Genomic DNA, 19,936 nt, shown 5'->3' on the forward strand with positions numbered 1-19,936 from the left:
GCTCTCCATCAATTAGCAGTGATTACTACCACACAGGGACTATTTAGGTCTCCCTCATAGGTTTAGCCCTTCAAAATAAAGGAAATAGACTAATTTCCCATCAAAAACTACATTTGATGTAACTGAGGATGCTGTAAGGTTGTTAAGTGGACACATTTCATTTCAGAACTTTATGGGAAGTTGGATGTCAGCTTTCATCTTTAAATAAAACAAATATAGTTGGAATAAAATACATAAAGACACGGAGAAGGATTGACAGCTACCTGGACAGCACAGCGGATTGTTACCGTGAAGGCTTGTTAGCTCCAGTAACGGCTAATGGTTAGCCATATATGTTCTGAGCCCATCATAAAACCCAGAGACTCTGTCTTTCAGTTACACCTTAATTACAATTAAAGCTTACCTCGTCTTCTGATAGTCCATATATAGGCTCGTAATTCGTTGCCATATAGCCTGGGGTCGGCGGCTTACCCACACAAACAAGCCTTTTTGACAAGCTAGCTGGCTAGCCTTTAACAATAAAGTCCCACTTTCCTCTCTCTGCCGTGCGGTGGTGGTAAAGTCCGCGGCGATATCTAATCCTGGGCATAGACCGGGGGGTGGATAACGTTATCAGGACAAGGATGGTTTCATCCGACAAACAATTTAGATGTACGCCAAAAAAAATAAAATAACGGTCGCTGTATCCTCGGTTTTCGACTGATACCGACCTCTTTTCTCAACTCTAAGCTGAAACGTCTGACTGTTGTGAGACTTTGCTTGTGTTTGACAGCTCAACCAATCACTGCTCGAGCTGGGGTGATTGACTTGGTCATTCACCAATGAGAATCCCCCAAATAAAATAAAATAAAGAAATAATAAAAAAGGCGTGAACATGGTTTTTAGTGTGAAAATTTTTCGATGCTTAAAAAAAAAGAAATTATATAAAAAGTTATACCGCTACATTTGGTCGATTATATTAGAATAGAATAGAATAGAATAGAATAGAATAGAATAGAATAGAATAGAATAGAATAGAATAGAATAGAATAGAAAATTCCTTTATCGTCCCACAATACAGCAGCAAAAAGATTATAGAAAAAATGGTTGCACAAATGTGGACCTTAGAAAATTGTATAAAAATAACATAATAGTGAAGAGCTAAAAATAAACAAATAAAAAATACTGTACTATGAATTGTTTTAAGAATATAAAAACTTTGCAAATGAAAATAGCAACAACATCAGGGATGTGCAAAATGACAGCAGCATGTTATTTAACTGACTAAGGTAGAAATTGTGCAAATCAGCATGAATGTAAGAACTTATTGAGGTTGTTGGGAACAATGGTGGTTATGAGGTCTCATAGCTGCTGGGAGGAAGGATCTGTGATAACCCTAGCAGCCATTTAGGTGCACCAACAGGTGCATTTAGGGTGCAGCAGTCTGTCACTGAAGGAGCTCTCCAGCTCTGCAACAGCTTTATGCATGGGGTGGGAAACATTATCCAACAGAGATTTTAATTTAGTTAGGATACTTATTATGGCTTATGATGAAAATAAAATGAACAACATTTCTGTAAGAAATGAAACACACAGAAAACTAATTAGACCTACAAAGACTGGTAAATATAGCACCTAAAAACATGACCAATAATGAAATCCAGATTAATAATTCTTAACATTTCAGGGGTAAATCAAATGTCATATGATGGTTTATGATTTGTCTTAAACTTAATAAATGAAGCGTGATAAACCATTGTGAATTGTTTTTTATTTAAATAAAATCATTAATTTATTCACAGATTTAGCACATCCAAAAAACTATATTTATATTGTCCTGTGAAATCATTTTTTTTCTTTTTGTTTGGTTGTTTTTGTTGTTGTTTTTTCTGTAACAAATTTACTTATACCCTGAGATAGTAAAATCAGGATGAGTCAGTGTAACAACTTCACAATGCTAATAATGTCAAAAAACTCTGGTAATGCTCATGGAATAGTTGTAGATTATGCCTGGGTGTACATTCAATAGCAATGACCTTAGAAAAGTTATTGCTGCTGTCAGGCAATCAGGAAAGTGGATTATCATGGCAATTTGACTTGGCATCAGTTTTTATAAAGTGAAATAGAACATTAACAAGGTAAAGTATATTTAGGAGTTAGTCACTAGTGGTTTACCGTTCTGCCGATTTACCTCCATGGTTAGGCCATGTAATGCTTAGAAAAATTAGAACCCTCTGCAGCTGGAGTGGTAAACTGATTCTTATATCATGCCACATCACCATGCCTTACAAAATAAACTCTATGATTTTTTTTTATTTAATAATTTCAGTTATAAAAAACACAATGCTCTGGTATTCTAAATTCAATCCCATTTATTATGCAGTTCTAGCCACGTTATACACTATAAAGAACATACGCCTCTATTTCCATGCTTCTTGGGGCTCAGATAAACTGCCACGATAGGCTGGATGTGGCCTGTAAGCCTTGAGTTTAGCTTTAATTTGATCATTGTATAGTAATGTATAATTTAATGAACATTAGCATTGGGAAAAAAAGTCTTATTTGAAACAGTTACGAGGAGACAACCTTTGCCCTTTGAAAAAAGATGCAACATAACTGTGTATTAACATATTGGAAGAATCCACAAAATGACATCATAATCCAACTGAAGAACCTTTTTCTTTTCTTTTTTTTACTGTCAAGGACATTAGAGGAGGCTCATCTAAGTGCCTTGCAGTAGAAAAAGCCAAAAAGTACTTCCTGGTCAAAACCCTTGCATAGAGAGAGATAAGTCATACAGTGTTTAGAAATCAACCCATTTGTCCCACATCCAATTTTAGCAAATTCTTTTATTTTGTTATTGGATTCAGGTACAAAACAAAACAAAAAAACAAAAACAAAAAATAAACATATTTTATAACTGTGTGTTTGTGTCACAAATAAAGCTTTTATTATCTTGTTTTATCTGTTTTTTATAATAAAATGTATAAAAGGAATTGATTGATTGATTGATTGATTGGTTGATTGATTGATTGATTGATTGATTGATTGATTGATTGATTGATTGATTGATTGATTGATTGATTGATTGATTGATTGATTGATTGATTGATTGATTGATTGATTGATTGATTGATTGACTGACTTTATTAATCTCACAGTGGAGAAATGTACCTGTTACATCAGCTCAAATAGTCAAAGGAGAAGCAGAAGGTGCCAAGGGAAGAAAAGGTGCATAGGATATATACAGTATATACAGTGTGTCCACATATGACAGCTTTTTTTTAATAGCAGGATTATTATACAGGGTTACTGCACAGGGTGTTTACATGGGCATTTATATGAATGAATATTTATATTTATATAAATAGTTATGGTGTCAAATATAAAGAAACAGGTTATTGCACAGGGTATCAAATAGAAGAAGAGTCTGGTTGCAGCAGGAATGAATAACCTGCGGTAGGACTCCTTTTTGTAAAAGTATTTCACTAAATGAGCTGCTCAGCTCCTCTACAGGCTGGTGCAGAGGGTGGAAGGTTTTTTCCATGATGGATGTAAGCTTGAACAGCACTCTCCTCTCAGCCACTTCCTCCACTGCGTCCAGACTGCAGCCTAGGATAGAAACTGCCTTTCTACCCATGTTGTTTACCATCTTCTCTAAAAGAATAAATTCAATTCATTTCATTATAATAACTAAAAAAGGTTCGTGAGAGAGTATTAATTAAATAATATCTACTCAACTGGGCAGTGTCTGCAGGATATGGAGTCATTTTTTAGAGGATCTTGGACAGTAATCGACGTTAGGTGGCAGCAACAAACCATTGGTGGGTCTGCTGCTCTACTTTAGTTAGCGGAGAAGAAGAAGAAGCCCGGAACGTTTTGGTCATACAGGCTTAAACAGTACATTATTTATAATGGGAAGACATCCATCAGGAAATTGTGAATTTTGTTTTCAAGAAGAGACAGTAGAACATGTTTTGTTGTTTTGTCCAAAGTACTCTGAGGAGAGAAGGAAATTAGAATATCGACTTCTAAAGAATAAGTTACAATTAAAAATATCAGATATGTTGGGATATTGCTCCTCTTCTGAATATTTACGTCATTTATTAAGATTTCTTAAGAAAACTAAACTGATAGAAAGGATTTAGTTTTTTTTTTTGTTTTTGTTTTTTTTAAGTTACGTCCTGATCCACACTCCTTACCAGTAGGTGGCGGTAATGCACACCAATAAGTTGCTTGTCAACCGCCATTAAACAAGAAGAAAGAAAGAAAGAAGAAGCCCGGAAGAACGAAGAAGAAGAAAGGCTCTTTCCGGCCCGGCAGCAGGCGCCCCAGCGCAGTATTATTTACATACACAAACCTGTGTAAGGGCTACCTGTTATCGTAAAGGGTTGGTTTTCATATTTTATTATGTAAAGTCCTTATATGTTAGAGAACTGTCGTTATTAGATAAGAACTAATAATGTTTCGATAGAGATAATAAATTAGATGCTAACATTAGCCTCGCGTGGGGAAACGTGCGTTCAGTTCAATTCAACCCAAAGTCCGACGGGTGTCCGCAGAGATGCGGTGTTACTATGAAGTGTTGGGGGTTAAAAGAGACGCCGGAGATGATGATCTGAAGAAATCTTATCGGAAATTAGCTTTGAAATGGCACCCAGGTGAGCTCCATGCATGTCAGCAACTCCTGTCTACCAGAACTGCATGTTTTAATTGCCTTCCTCGTTCTTTCCCCTAAAACAAAGAATGATTGATTTTCAAGCTTCTCCAAAAAACTTTCTGGGAAGTCGTGTTTCAGCTGCCTGAAATACTTGTGTTGGAGAAAGAACAACTCTTAAACTATACAGGCTTCTAATTGGTTAATTGGAAACATTAACAAATTAAATAGAATCATACCTGGATATTTAAGGAGCCTCACTGCTTCCAGGTGTAACAGGGTTGTAATTACTTCTGACTTACAGGGTCTGATGCATAGTGTTGTTTATTTTTGTGGCTGTGGAAGGGGCTAGTAAGGTTCACAAAGGTTTCCTTAATTAAAACAAAAAAAACAAAAAAATGGGCAAAAACAAAAGTCTTAAGAAAGTTGCCTGTCGTTATCCTGGCATTTACTTGGGTTATGTTAACTGGCTAATGTTTTGTGTGATTTATTGTAATTTAGGTAAATAAATGTTTGATCCTTTATAGGATAGTATGTTATTCCAACTATAAATCCCATGGTTTTGAATAGATGCATATATAGCACAATATGCAGCGTGGACATCTTTACAATTTAGGCTTTATAAACCTCTAAGCCCTCTCCTCCTCAAGCTAATTTTAGTGATCCAATAAATATAAAGTTGGTCCTGGACCACAATGGAAAAGGGAAAAGGATTTAAGGCTAAAACCACTAAGAAATAAAAATAACAACTCAGAAGCCTATCCCACGTTTCACACAAAAAAAATGATGAACAAAATGACTTAATTCTTAGTTTACTACAGAGACAAAAGTAGATTTGTTTGTACAGTTCGCATCCTGTTACATTTGTGCAAATTCAAGCACCATATTACTCAAAGAGATCGTCATCATACAGTCAAACATGGTGGTGGTAGTCTGGACCTGGATGAGCTGTTGATGAAATAATGTGTCTGAATTAAAAATACATTTGCAAAGAAGGATAGAAGAATTGCTCCACAGTGATGCAACACACACTAATTCTAAATGCTTGATGGAAGCTCTTAATGAAAATGTCTTTCCTCTGAAATTTGCAGATAAAAATTTGGAGAATGTGGAGGAGGCCGCAGAGCAGTTCAAGCTCATTCAAGCAGCTTATGATGTCCTCAGTGATCCACAGGAGAGAGCCTGGTGAATGCAGCCTTCCTCCTGACTATATGACAGTAAGCCTCACTGGTTCTCTAACCCACGCTGATGCTCTGATTTCCTGTGGGCCAGGTATGACAATCACAGAGAAGCACTGCTGAAAGGAGGCCTGACCGGCGACTATGAAGACGACAGCATCGACCTGTTGCAGTACTTCACAGTCACCTGCTACTCTGGATATGGAGACAATGAGGAGGTCTGTTTTTGTGTATCAGTTTATGCAGGCTTAAGGTTTATGTATTAAATCACTTTTGCTCAGACCAGAGGTGTGCAACCTTATTAATCCAAAGAGCCATTTTGCACTGTGTCCAGATAAGTAACAGTTGCGTAGAAATGGAAATACTACATGGCCTTTTAATAAAACACAACATAAATTATCTGCCATTGGAAATCTGTTGCCATGTGAAATGACCAACAGTTTATTTGTGCTTTTAGGTTCTAAAATAAAGAAAAACATGAAACATTTAATAAAGATGAAGCACAGAATTTAAATGGATAATCTCCAAGCTAATAACAAGAAAAAATTGATAAAATTGCTAATAAAAGCCTTAGACAGATTCATTGTCTTTGTTGATTATCTTTTCTTAACATCATTACGTTAACGTTTATCTCTCCTACCACAGTGATAGTTGTAATAGTCTGAGAGTATAAACTAACATAAGTGGCAAATGTTACCATCAAATTTTGTTTGACCTTGGCTGAAGAGCTGCATCAGAATGTGAATGAAGGAAAGAGATTTATCTGACAAATGTGAGTGACTACGTTTGGATGAAAAGCTGTTTACTCTGGCTACAAAATTCTTGGTATTTTTGCTTCTTTTTCTTTGCGAGAAATTTGAGAAACAATTAGAGAATATGAGCATGGATATATGATACAACCTCTTATATTTACATGAATCAGACCAAACAAAAGTCAGCCTTGAGGCGTCCTACGCTTGTTATTTTTCCAAGAGTTAAATACTTTAAATTTACACCTTTTAATTACACACCTTTAAATACTTTATTTGAGAGTGTTATGGGGGTTTAGGCAAATCAGCAAAGCTACATCTTTGCATTTTAAGTACAAAATGTTTAACAGATTGTATCGGCTTCTTTTGGCCCTCCTTTCCCATGCATTCTGTCTGTTGGCCAGCAGAGAGCACCATCATCCATACATCCCATCCTTTGTTTCTGCACTAACAGAATTCTCTATCATTGGCCTGAGTCAGTGTCAGCCTGCACATGTAGCTTTTCAATTTCAAATGCTAAAGCCAGACATGCAGGTCATAATGAAGGCTCCTGCCAGTATTTTAGACCAGAGTATTTGTGAAGAAGCTGGACATCTGACATCAGAACTCTGAGTCACTGGGTTTGTTTCTGTATTATTTGTTATTTATAAAAGTGTTTTAAGCATCAGACAGAATAAACCTCTGCTTTACTGTAGCTCACCAAAGAGGTGGAAAGACTTCCTCAGCATCAGCCAAATAAATTAACATGTCCAAGGTCTCTAAAAGGAACAGCAGAAGTTCTGCTTCTATGTGTGTTTGTGTGCGAGCCTCATCAGCTCCATCCCATGTTTTGGCTGGCAGAGCAATTAAACTGTGGGAAAGGAAATTGCTCGTGCCTCTCAGAACACTGATTTTTTTTTTCTAACTGCCTTTTCCCTTGGTGTGTTTTCTTTTTTTTTTTTTTTTCCTCAGGGCTTTTACGCCGTTTATAGGAATCTTTTTGAGTCCATTGTTAAGGAGGAGTTGGAGCACAGCAGGATGGATGATGAGGAAGAGGAAGAAGGCTTTCCTCCCTTTGGAGATTCTCAAAGCGATTATGATACAGTAAGACTCAGACGTCTGTCTCTGCTTCTCCCTGTGCTTCAGCCTATTTTTAACATTATTTGAAAATCTCACAGTGATACTAAAAAGGGTTTACCAAAACCACCTTTCAGATTCCTTCTGGTTAAAAAAAAACTTTAAATGTTTTAATAAATAAGAGGTATTGTTATTTCAATGAGAAAAAACAACCTGAACTAACCTGAGCTTGTGTGGAAAAGTAATTACCCTCCCTAAATCTCATACACGGTCTTGCAGCTCGTGCTGACAACTCCCATTATACGTAACATCACAGTTTGCAAATGTTGGCCCAGCTTTGGAGGGTGTTTAGATATTAGTTGCCTGTGAGTTCAATCAGATTGAAATCTAAACTAGGGCTGAAATAATTAATCGGAATGATATGGAGTAATCAATTATTGAAATAATGGTCAACACTTTTAGTAATCAATTAATAATTACCTGGAGTATAGAGGCTCTAAAACATGGCTTTAACTGACAAAATGACCCACTTAGAGCAGTGATTATATATAAATTGTGAAATATATATATATATATATTTATATTTTGCATTTAAGATAAAAAAAAAAAAATCTTGTTCTTCAGTCAATATGCTCTCACCAGCCTCTTTTAGTGGAAAAGTTTAAGTTTCACCTGGTTTGATTTAATAAAAAGTCTTCCTTAAGGAACCTTTGGTTATTCAATTATTTATTGATTAATCGAAAAAATAATCAGCAGATTAATTGGTTTGTTAAATAATAATTTGCTGCAGCCCTAGCCTAAACTTTTAGATGCTTTTTATCCTGTGAGCCAGTCAGAGGTGAATTTGCTGGTGAGTCTTGATCACTGTCCTGCTGTATAAGCAAAGTGAACTTTTGTTTGAAATGGTATTATCTATTCTAACAACTCACCCAGAAAGATAAAACTAAAGATAAAAAAGTCAGCTTCCTGAAAGCTTTGTCAGGAAGCTGACTTTTTTATCCTATTAGCCTATTATTTAGCCTATTATTTAGTTGAAGCAGCTTTGCCAGCAGTACCTGCTTAATGTCCTCTTGGGCATATCTGACTCCTCGTTTTGAGTATTTCTCTTTGTGTTGTTTGTACATTCATCTCTTATGTTTGGCTTCTCCCTCAATTTACTGAATCAATGAGCATGTTCCAGTCTAAATCATGTCACTCGACTGAATTTGCAATAAACTGGCTTGAATTAATGAAACCTACTCCATCTCCAGAAGGATGATCAGTGCAAATCCAGCACACCGGAGCTGTGTCTAAAAATGTCAATATTTGTGTAGCTTTGATGATATAACATGAAAAGATCCTTTCACTTTTCATTATGGGGTATTTTTATGTTTTTTTTTTATTGAAATAAAACGAATTGTCAGGTTGGTTTTAGAATAAGTCTGGAATGCGACAAAATGTGTGCTTGAAGGGGTAAATACTTTCTGGCGTCACTGTGGCTTTCATGAAATCTATCAAAATGTCTTTGCACAGGAAATGTCGATGAACCAGTTAGAGAATTACAAAAAGCACTATTAATTTAGCATGCATAAGGTGCAAATGTGGGTTTTTAAATAGTCTGCTTTTCCATATTACAGGTAGTTCATGTGTTTTACGCCTACTGGCAGAGCTTTTGCACACGTAAGAACTTTGCGTGGAAAGAGGAATATGATACGAGGCAGGCCTCCAACCGCTGGGAGAAACGAGCCATGGAGAAGGAGAACAAGAAGACCAGGGAAAAGGCTCGTAAGGAGCGCAATGATCTGGTGCGACAGCTGGTGGCCTTTGTCCGTAAGAGAGACCGCCGCGTGCAGGCCCACAGGAAGCTGGTGGAGGAGCAGAACGCTGAGAAGATGAAGAAGATGGAAGAGCTGAGGCGGCAGCAGAAGCTCAAACAGGCCAAGTAGGCTGAGAATAAAGTGCTGCCTCAGAGGCAGGCTGCTGTTCTAGATCCTTCTCGGTTTAACTGCGATCTGCTTTTCAATCCAAGGCTAGCAGAAGAGTACAAGGAGCAGAGCTGGGCCGCCATGTCCGAGCTGGAGAAGGAGCTGCAACAGATTGAAGCGCAGTACGGCGAGGAATTTGGAGACGTATCTGAGAGTGAGGAGGAGGAGGCGGATGACGACACATCTAAGAAAAGCAGCGAAAGAGATGGAGGTAAGGAAACCACAAGCTTCCCTGTGGTTTGCCTCTCCGTTATATAAGCTGTGCTCAGATTTAACCAAAATATGTTCCTAGTTATGCTGCTGTGGTGATGGGTTGAAATAAATGTTCACTTCAGGAATTTCTTCATATTTCCCCATCTTAACTTCCCCAAATAGATTCAATTAGTTTGTAAAGATCAGAAAAGTTATAACATCTTTACCTTTAAGCAGGAACAGATCAACATCAAAGATTTCAGAAGACATCATTTTACTAAGAGACAATGAATTCTGTCCTGATGCATATGGAGGAATATTAGTGCTGCAACCGAATTAAACTGATGCATTTCTATTTATTTTTATTGATGCTTGCTTCTTTTTTTCCTTATCCCAGGTACTGAATTAAACCTTTACCAGAAAATTAACAGATTATATGTTTTACAAACAGGTTATGAGGTTGTTTTATGTTTGAATGTTTTATTTATTTGATTATTTTTCCTCTTTCATATCTTCATTGGTTTGCAGTCTTTCAGTTTTGATCATTTCTAGATGAATGGTTTTGGTGGGACATTATTAAGATACCATAGCAGAGGACATGGCATGTAAACCAATTGGGGGGTGGGGAATCATGCTGATCTACCAGGAAAAGGCAGTAGAATGTAAATAGGGAAAATAAGGAAAGGGGGTTGAGATGTTGAATATATAATCTGATTTATGTTTTATGTGATTTTTTTTATCATCACAATTTATTAAAATACTCTAACTTCAGTCAGACATGCTGTAAGACAGTCCACTACAGGACATCCATCTTGCCTATCATGATCTACAAGAACTAGTTAAAGAAGCCCCCCATAATGTAAGGTAAAAAAGCAGTTATTTTCCATTAGGTTTGAAAAATAATTTCTGAATCGATGAAGCAGGAGTTCTGAGCTGATAAGAAAAGTTTAGATGCAGATTGGTTTGTGTAGACCTATGAAGAGGATTGGCTGAAATTGGGGCTTGCTTTTACAATTTGGTCAGCGATCAATTGGTCGACCTGTAGCTTCACTCAAACATCAGCAAGAATCAAAACCTGCTCTGCGATGATTACAATTTTTTTAATGACTAGTGTTTGGATTATCTGGGATCCAGCAGCTAGAAACTTCCTCCACCTTCTGCTCCAACAGCCTTCGTTCTGGTTTTAGCCAAACACACAATAACATACCACATACAGTTGAAGTTTAAAGGCCGATGAAAAGTCCTGATTATTTCTTAACACGTATTTTTAAAGTTTTCAGTCAAACATTTATATCTGTTATTAGAAATTGAATTGAATTAGTTGATGAAGGTAATTTTGTTCTTGTTTTTCTTACAGATGCTGAGCAGCCTAATGACGAGGACGCTATCATTGACTATTTTGATGATCTTTATTGTCCAGCTTGTGACAAGTCATTTAAATCAGATAAAGCGTAAGTTTCCACTTAATCTTTACTCTCGTTCTCATCTTTCCCTCAGTTTAAGTGTATTTTAATAACAATGATCAACATTTAAGGTTGTTAAAAGCAGTAATTTGGAGGTTGTAGAATATTTTTGCTGCTGTGCAAAAGTATTCACACCACATTTAACTTTCTCACACTTTGTGAAACCTGGAAACACAAATGGATTTCATTGCGATTTAATGTGATTTCTATCCAGTAACCCATAGTTGCTTATTCAGAGGTAGGACTCCATCTTTATCATTAGTAATGAGCGAAAATAGAAATTTGAATCATTTTGAGGAATTCATTTGTAATCAAAGAACATCTGTGATCAAAACAGCATCACAAAGATCAAGGTACGCAACAGCAAGGTAACGTATCGGGACAAACTATTTAATATATTTTTTAGAAAACCCACTTTGCTAAACCAACAGGCTAAAAAAAGGACGGAGAACATGAGAAACAGTCAATCAATCAACCTTTATTTCTACAATGCTTTACTACAGCATCTGCTGAAGTGCTTTCCATAAGTGCAATAAAAACAGTTTCAACACAATAAATAAATATACATTTCACATGTCAGCAGTCAAAAAGAGATCTAAACAGGTATGTTTTCAACTTTAAATAGTGTCAGGTTAGTGATGGCTCATAATTCAAGAGGCAGAGTGTTCCACAGCCAAGGACAATCACCTGCAGACCGCAACGCTCTACTGGGCTGATGTGCAACAAGCAATTCACTTAAATAAGAAGGTGCAAGTCCATTAATTGATTTATAAACAAACATTATGAGTTTAAAATGAATCTTGGCATGTACTGGGAGCCAGTGTAGTGAACGCAGCACTGGACTGATGTGACTGCGCAGGCGAGTGTTTGTGAGCTGCAGCATTTTGCACCAGTTGTAGCCAGTTTAGAGTACATGGGTTGACACCCATATGAAGTGCATTGCAATAGTCTACGAGTTAATAAAAGCATGCATAGCCTTATTTAATTCATTCTAGTCAAGGAAAGGTTTGACTCTGGTTAGAAGACAGAGCTGGAAAGAACTCGCCTTAACAACACTGTCAACCCATAGGTCAATTTTCAAGTGTTTGTCAATCTTAAACCCTAAATTTCTCAACTGAAACAGCTGCATTAACGTCCATTTTCAAAATGGTAATAGTTAGCCTATTACACAAATGTAGCTATTACAAAAGTAAAGAGTGAAATAAAGTTTGCTAATTGTTTTTTATGAATGAAGTTTGTCAGTTCAGGTGTGATCAGTGCTAAACTTTTGGGCCTGTATGTTAAAAATGCAGCACATCTACCTGAACATACCATTCCAGTGGTAAAACAAGTTTTAGACAGCATCATGCTGTGGGGAGGATTTTCACCCAAGAGACTGGAGGGATGACGCAAAAGAAGGCAACACTGAGAGAGAACCTGTTAGAAGGTGCAACAAACACTCGGGCCTGAGAAGCAGGTTCAACCCTCAACATTGGAAGGATCTTTAGAGCCAAACTCTGAGGGTCCTCTGATCTCTGAAAAAAAGGCACAGATTTCAGTTATTCCAGATATTAGAACATTTTGACCAGATGTTGGAAGAAAAAGAACCTGCTCGGCCTTTAACAAAAAATGACTGAATTTCTCTAGACCAGGGTAGGCAACCCAACATGTTTAAAGAGCCCTATTGGACCATAAAAACAAATCTGTGTGGAGCTGTAAAAATGAAAAGTCTTATATAAGCCTCGTATGGCAACACACTAAAACTATGTGTATTAGCCCACTACAAAACAGGACTACGTGGGCTTGGATATATAATAAGCATTCATGATTAAATGTTTATCCTGGAGCAAATGTCACATCTTGTGACTATTCTGCTGTACGATATTCAGTGCTTTAAGTTTAAATTCCATAGTAGCATGAGGTGAGGGTGGAGCAGTTGGAGCTCTCACAGTTTGTATATATTAGGTTTTGTTGCGTAGATGAAATTATAATTTTGTGTTATTTTTTATTTTGAGGATTTGGGGAAAAATTGAAGAAAGTTGATAAACCTGCAGAGCGCTAGCTGTTCGATCTGTGGACGGTTTTCTATGCTTGCAACAAAAGTAGCAGCAGTAGTGGAAATTGGAGATGCAATCAACTTCTTGAATCTATCTTTGCTCTCCTCTAATTTATCCAGAAGTTCTGTAATCGCACTTTTTCTCTCACTCCCAACTTGGTGGTCGGCTGCATATTTAGCCTTCCCTGGAAATTACTTTCCAAATTACTCTTTTTATTACTTGACAACTTCTTGTTACAAAGCAAACATGCAGGCAATCCTTAAGCATTGGTAACAAAAGCAAATGATTCAGTCCATTCTTCTTTGAATCCTCTGTTCTCATCAGCTATCTTGACACTCATACCGCTTTGTTTACAACTGCCACCTGCCTGGCACCGCACTGTACCATGCTGAAACGTGTTGCAGGCTATGGCGCAAATCTTCCTTAACAGAAATGTTAAAATTTATTGTTTAAATTGAGTTATTCACAAATTTTTACAGCATCGGACAACACAGTGAATGTTTGTTTGACCTTTTGCACACCATATTAAAACAAACAAAAGATAAATTTTTTTTTCAATTTTAATAAAATTTTGAAAAAGCTCCGGGGAGCTGCAAGGAAAGCATTTAAGAGCTGCAGGTTGCTGACCCCTGCTCTAGAATGTAAAGTTCCTCTATAATTCAGATCAAATCAACTGTAGGAGCTTCAGGTTTTCACAATTTTCTACTCTTTTTGCTTATTAACAAGTCCAGTTATCACAGGGAATGTCTCCTGTATGCTTCACATTTACTGGGGCTTCTCTCATAAAAGATGTAATATAAAAAACTGCTACTAAAATAGTTTGATCATTGGGCAGCCCCTAAAAAGGTAAAAATGATAATGCAGGGTTTCTACAGGATGGTAAAAGGTAGGAAACTGAATCAACCCAAATTGAAAAGTAGTTAAAGGTAGCACACAGAAATTGATTTGGTAGTAAAAGTTTTCATCATCCTTTAAATTCATTCTGACTTTTCCATTGTTCATGATTTTTTTTTTTAGGTTTAAGTTAATTTAACTATACAATCTGTATAAGAAGTGTAACTACATATGGCAGGACCTGAGCTGACATTAATAGACTCGATTGGTTTGCTGGGTAATCTGCTGCGATCAATGCATGGTGTTGGAACCGCCTAATATAATCAAACTAAAAAATTATTTGAGTCACTATAAAACTTGATAAGTAAGTTGAACTGAACTGATCTGAGGAAATCGATTGCCTTTAAACATTTACGTTAATTAACTCAGACTTTTAAGAATCGAAAACCCAGTTATGTACATTCAATACTTTTAAGGTAACACAGTAATCTGTTTTATTCTGTAAACTGACCTTAAGACCATTTAGATTCCTACATTTAAATGTTTTATTTATAAAACACTTGTATGTTAATTGAATTTAGTAGTACTGAGCCTTGATGAAACGAAGTGGAGCTTTAACTCCTCTGTTTATCTATTAACAGTCAAGCTTTAGCATGGAAATCATTTTATTATACAATCCTGCAATTGTTAAGCGTAAAACACTCAACAATCCACTGTGTTGCAGCATTAAACAGCCCTCTTAATAACAACCTCACTCATTGTGTTGCAGTGGTAGCCACACTCATCAGCCAATGGGGTCTTATTGTCACAAGCCTCTGTTCCAAAACGTGCTCACAGACTGACGTAGCCAGACGTTTTGTATGCGTGAGAAGGCTTTAGTCCAGACATTTGCTTGATTTTGTAGTGGTAGTAAAAGCATTCCAGAGGTAGTAAAATGGGCAGTAAAAGGTAGTAAATTCAACACTGGGATAGTCATATTACGAAGTGTATGAGAAGAAAAAAGGGCTCAGAAAAGGCAGATATATCCCAGAATGCTTTGTGCGGCGGAGAGCTCTCCTCGTTGAGCAAAAAGCAGTGATCATCTGTCCGAACGATCAGCTACCTGAGTTTGCTGTAAATATATTCCCCGCTGTATGTGGACACAGTAAGCTTGTATGAGCGATGAGAACAGCACATTTTAAAGATGGCGTGCACGAGGAGATATGGGCTCGTGCATGCTCTTGCACAGGCATTTTTTTTTTTTAAGTGGAGAAGGTGGGTCTTTAAAAAAAATCCTCCACAATACCCAAAAGAATACCAACATATATTAAAGAGATGATAAGATGTGTGCATGAACCTGATTTTAACAAATATAGAGACATCAAAACCACCTAGTTTAGCTGCTACCCAAGTTTCTCATGTATTTTGAGTCAAATAAGCCTTTAACCCATTAGACCTGCAAAATTCCTCAGGACTCTGAAATGCCTGATTTCTGGGTAAATCTGTAATAAGTGGCCAATCTTTTTGAGATGCATGATTTAAATCTCCCCTCATTCTTCTGGTGATTTTAGAATTTAAGAGCATAAAGCAAAATTTGAAAGCTGCATGTAGTTTCCCAGCATTCAATAACCATGAGCTACTTTATGCCTTGTCACATAAAATGACGTAGAACATGGAACGGTTAAATTAGTAAACAGGTTCCTGAAATGATCTGATTAAGTTTTTGTTTGATTTGGATCCATTTTCTCTTCTTGATCCAATTTCTAGGTATATAATGTTGCTCTTTTTGTTTCTGCTGTGCAGCATGAAAAACCATGGAAAGTCCAAAAAGCACCGAGAGATGGTGGTGTTGCTGCGGCAACAGTTGGTGGAAGAGGATGAATCTTTATGCTTAAATGGAAATGAGGATGGAGAGGATGAAAAAAACCTGCAGGATGAAGAGGAGGAAGAGGAGCAACCAAGGCAAAAGTACTTCTGTTCATATACAGTATGACTGTTGACTGTGATGGTGATTTACTACATTACGCTTTTTTTTTTTTTTTTTTTTACCGGTAGTACACTATTGTCTTCCTCTTTATGTCCTTAGGCTTTCAAAAAAGCAAAAGAGGAAAAAGAAGCAACAGAGAGTTGTACAGGTGGGAAACTTTCTCCACGTATGCTGTTTGCTTGCGTCAACCTCCTGTTTTTAAAGCTGCTCATCAGACTAACTGCATCCCATTGATGCTCTATTTGAGCAGCAAAGTCATGTGGACGGTGAGGAAGAGGAGATGTCCACACAGACCACCTGTGAGGAAGAAGCTCCTGAAAAGTCAGAAAATCCTACAGAGGCTGAGAAGCAGGAAGATCCTTCTCCTGCACAAGTCAAAGGGTCAGTTTCTGAATTCTCATTCTAAGGTCTTGCCTATAAATGCATTCAAATTTGCAGCAATTACACCTAAATTCGAGGAAATGAACAGTGATAATCATTTCTTAGAAGATTTAAATCTGGTCTCAAAAATAGTTCCAACATTAAGTTTTTATCTTTCCTTTAAAATGCTATCTAAATTATGGCTGCGGTTTGCAATTAGACGTTTATCCGGCATGCATTTTTTTTCTTAGCAGCTCTGAGATGTCGAAAGGCCAAAAGGGGGGAGCAAAAGGAAAATCGAAGAGCGGCAAGTCACACACTGAACAGTTTCCTGAGGTTCGTACAATAATATTCCAGGTGTTTCCAAAGCTGCCTTTTTCTTCTTGTCCTCCTCTGAGTCAGACAATTGCTGTGATTTAAATGCAGTTTTCCCTGTTTGCCTTTCCAGAAGGAGCTAAACCTCCGCTGTGTTGCCTGCAATGACGAGTTCCCCACAAGAAACAAGCTGTTTGACCATCTGAAGACCAGCGGCCATGCTACTGCACTCTCTGCAAACGCTCCTCACAGCTCCACGAGCAAGAGCAGAAAGGAGAAACGCAAGAACAGATAACGAGCTCTCAGCAGGCTTGATAAGACTTTGACCTGACACAAAAGTATGAAGCATTGCTTCATACATTTATTCTACTTGTTGGATCTGGGCTGCTTTATCTGTCACCACGCATCAAGGAGATAGTGGTATTTTTTTTTTTTTACAATCTGAGATAGGTCAGATAAGCACCCTTCTCTCTACAACTTAAATAAGTGAGAGAGAAATAAGCTGTAGTTTTTAAAATAAAACTTTTGAACATACTTTGTCCAACAAGGTTGCTGTGCATGTGTGTTTACTAAATCCATAAACGCTTGGATTATTGAAAAAAAATGTATTAAAAACTAAAAAGAATCCATTTTATTTCATCATTTATTTCTGCAGAATGAGCTCCACGTACTGAATAAAAGATTAGTCACTTAAAGATAATAAAAGCTTTTTTTTTTTCAAATGTAAGTGAACAAAATTATGTTGATAACTGCGTAGGTAATATCAAAAGACGTGGCGATGATTCTTTCAAGGTTAAATTCCCAGCTTATTTTCTACACATGTAGCTAAAGGGATACTTTTAACCACAAAACCATTAGTGGGGGTTCAGATCTTTAACGTGCCAAAAGTATTCATACACAGAAATATTTCCACCAGTTAAGGAAAATTTCTATCACCTCTGGATATAAAGAAACTAAAACATATTATTCTTGGCTAAGTAGCTCAAGTTCAGACAAATGAGTAGAGCAGCTATGAACAGCAATAAATAAGTTTTGCCACAGATTGATAAGATTAAGGTTAGATAAAATACAATGGTATATAAATTATTTACAGGTAGGCATGTTCATTATATAAACTATTTTAAGTATGGGGGGAAAAATGGTATAATTGTACTTTTCCTTTAATCAGATAATTTTTACCACAAAAAGCAAAGCCACAGAGTTTTAGCATTTAAAATAGAGAGCGATAGTTTGTAGACCAAGTTCTCTAATGTAATGAAGTAGAAAAGGTGGGTCGGTTACAGAAACATGCTGAACCTCATTGGTAGACATAAAAAAGAAAAACTGATAACAGGAGACGCTGCTTTCTCAGACTATTTATTGCAGGAGTACCTAAATACCGTCGGCTGTGTAAAATGCTTTTGATGTTCCGTAAAAGTAAAAAAAAAAAAAATCCATTGGACTTGGTTTCCAAGATTTGAAGACGTTTTTTTTTTTTTTTTACTTTTACGGACTGACTATGACCGGGATGACTGAGAATCTTCATCAGCATAATACTTTTGATGGATCCAGCAAAAAATGACACGATGATGCTTTTTGCCAAGTGGGAACTGTAAGTGGTTAACAGCTTTATTGCTGCTAATTGTACTGTGATCCAAGGCCATAAATCGGGCGTTCTGCAAGGCCATACAGAACGTAACATTTTATTACCGTACACAAAAAAGTCTTAACAGTGGGATTTGGGAGGTTTTATTTTTAAGAAGATTTAGCTTGAAAGCAGAAATTTCATCAGTTTGCTGCAATTGCTTTTATTCTTAATGAGGGTGTTTATGATTTACACAGAATAAAATGGTATTGAATCATGGAAGTCACATGCAGGCATCAAGAGACCTAAAATATAGGTTGAAAAATGTATATTTGTGAATTTATATTTCATGATTTGAGTGTGAGCCAAATTATTTCTATAGCATTGTTTCATTTTTTTAAAGTTTACTTATAGGGGTCTGAAATGCTCAAAAATAAAATGTTATCTCAACATGTATGATGGTTCCAACAGATTATTTCTTCAAAAACAAATCACTTTTCTTTTATCCTAATCAATCTTCTCATAAATTCTACACCAGCTTCACTATCCCTGATTAAGAGAATCCTCCCCATAGCACGATGCTCTCACCACCATGCAATTAAGTCCCACTGGACCTGGTTTCCTTCTGTTTGTCAGTATTGTCCGGCAATGATTTTCTACTTAAATTGGCTTACTGTAAATGTAAAAAAAAAAAAACATTTCTCCATGGCTTTAAAAAGAAAAAAAAAATTCAACTAAAGAGGAATTACCATTGCAGGAAATTTAGGATTGCACTTGCAAACATGCATATTTCTTGCGTGTTTTATAATTTTAAACAAAATGTAAGTTGTTTGCTAACTGTTGCCCACTTGACACTTCTGCAAGATGGACATTTTCAATTCCTTACCAAAACACTGTACAGTTAAAAAAAAAAAAAAAAAAGGAGCTTTGTCTGCTCCTGAATGCAGGCAAAACAGAAGTTATAGTCTTTGGACCAGAGTCCTTGAAAAAGAAGCCGATTAGCCGGTCACTTCATTTGGATGGGATTAAACTGATCTCGAATAAAGTAAAACAAATCTTAATGTTTTTTTTTTTTTAGTAGGACCTGTCATTTAAATCCCATATCAAAGAGGTTTCTGGAATTTCCTTCTTTCATCTGCGGAATATTGTGGAAATTAGGAATCTCCTGTCCAGGGGTGATCCTGAGAAACTAGTCCATGCATTTGTTACTTCAAGGCTGGACTATTGTAATTCTTTACTATCAGGAAGTCCACAAACTGTAGTTAAAAGCCTTCAGCTGATCCAAAATGCTGCAGCCAGAGTTCTGATGAAAATTAAAAATAGAGATCATATCTCTCCTATCCTGGATTCTCTTCATTGGCTTCCTGTTAAATCCAGAATAGAATTTAAATCCTCCTTCTCACATATAAAGCCTTAAATGGCCAAGCTCCATCTGATATCAGAGATCTGATTGTTTCTCATGTTCCTAACAGAGCACTTTGCTCTCAATCTGCAGGTTTACTAGTGGTTCCTAGAATTTCTAAAAATAGAATGGGAGGCAGATCTTTTAGTTATCAGGCTCCTCTCCTGTGGAACCAACTACCAGTTTTAGTCAGTGAGGTATCAAAAACTTTCCTTTTTTAT

At 36.7% G+C, this 19,936-nt stretch overlaps 2 protein-coding genes across 8 annotated transcripts in view; one reads left to right on the forward strand and one right to left on the reverse strand.

Annotated features, from left to right (window-relative positions):
* nedd4l (NEDD4 like E3 ubiquitin protein ligase) overlaps positions 1-768 on the reverse strand; it is a 58,406-nt gene extending 57,638 nt beyond the window's left edge. For all 6 annotated transcript variants that reach the window (XM_038274950.1, XM_038274945.1, XM_038274949.1 and 3 more), the window contains exon 1: positions 404-768. In XM_038274950.1, coding sequence (XP_038130878.1) covers positions 404-448 — 45 coding nt within the window. In that variant the 5' untranslated portion in view covers positions 449-768. The remainder of the gene's footprint in view (positions 1-403) is intronic.
* A 3,487-nt stretch (positions 769-4,255) lies between these two features.
* Positions 4,256-18,438, forward strand: dnajc21 (DnaJ heat shock protein family (Hsp40) member C21). 2 transcript variants are annotated; one of them, XM_038275079.1, is made up of 12 exons: positions 4,256-4,640; positions 5,728-5,821; positions 5,909-6,032; positions 7,515-7,646; positions 9,236-9,540; positions 9,628-9,794; positions 11,133-11,226; positions 15,891-16,055; positions 16,174-16,222; positions 16,325-16,455; positions 16,686-16,770; positions 16,883-18,438. In XM_038275079.1, the coding sequence occupies exons 1-12, from the start codon at positions 4,544-4,546 to the stop codon at positions 17,042-17,044; spliced, it is 1,605 nt and encodes a 534-aa protein (XP_038131007.1). In that variant the 5' UTR covers positions 4,256-4,543; the 3' UTR covers positions 17,045-18,438. The 2 variants fall into 2 exon arrangements, with proteins under 2 accessions (XP_038131007.1, XP_038131008.1); XM_038275080.1 differs by having other exon boundaries at positions 4,257-4,640; positions 16,689-16,770.
* The last annotated feature ends 1,498 nt before the right edge of the window (positions 18,439-19,936 follow it).

This window comes from Cyprinodon tularosa, unplaced genomic scaffold (assembly GCF_016077235.1).
Source record: "Cyprinodon tularosa strain WSP-4 unplaced genomic scaffold, ASM1607723v1 ctg94, whole genome shotgun sequence".
In the NCBI taxonomy this organism is placed as follows: domain Eukaryota; kingdom Metazoa; phylum Chordata; class Actinopteri; order Cyprinodontiformes; family Cyprinodontidae; genus Cyprinodon; species Cyprinodon tularosa.

What these genes read in the sequence shown, in the direction of transcription:
- dnajc21 (XM_038275079.1), top strand. Translation starts at nt 4,544, where the DNA reads ATGCGGTGTTACTATGAAGTGTTGGGGGTTAAAAGAGACGCCGGAGAT. An exon ending in AAGCAGCGAAAGAGATGGAG is followed by an intron (nt 9,795 to 11,132) that starts GTAAGGAAACCA and finishes TTTTTCTTACAG; the next exon opens with ATGCTGAGCAGCCTAATGAC. An exon ending in TCTCCTGCACAAGTCAAAGG is followed by an intron (nt 16,456 to 16,685) that starts GTCAGTTTCTGA and finishes TTTTTTTCTTAG; the next exon opens with CAGCTCTGAGATGTCGAAAG.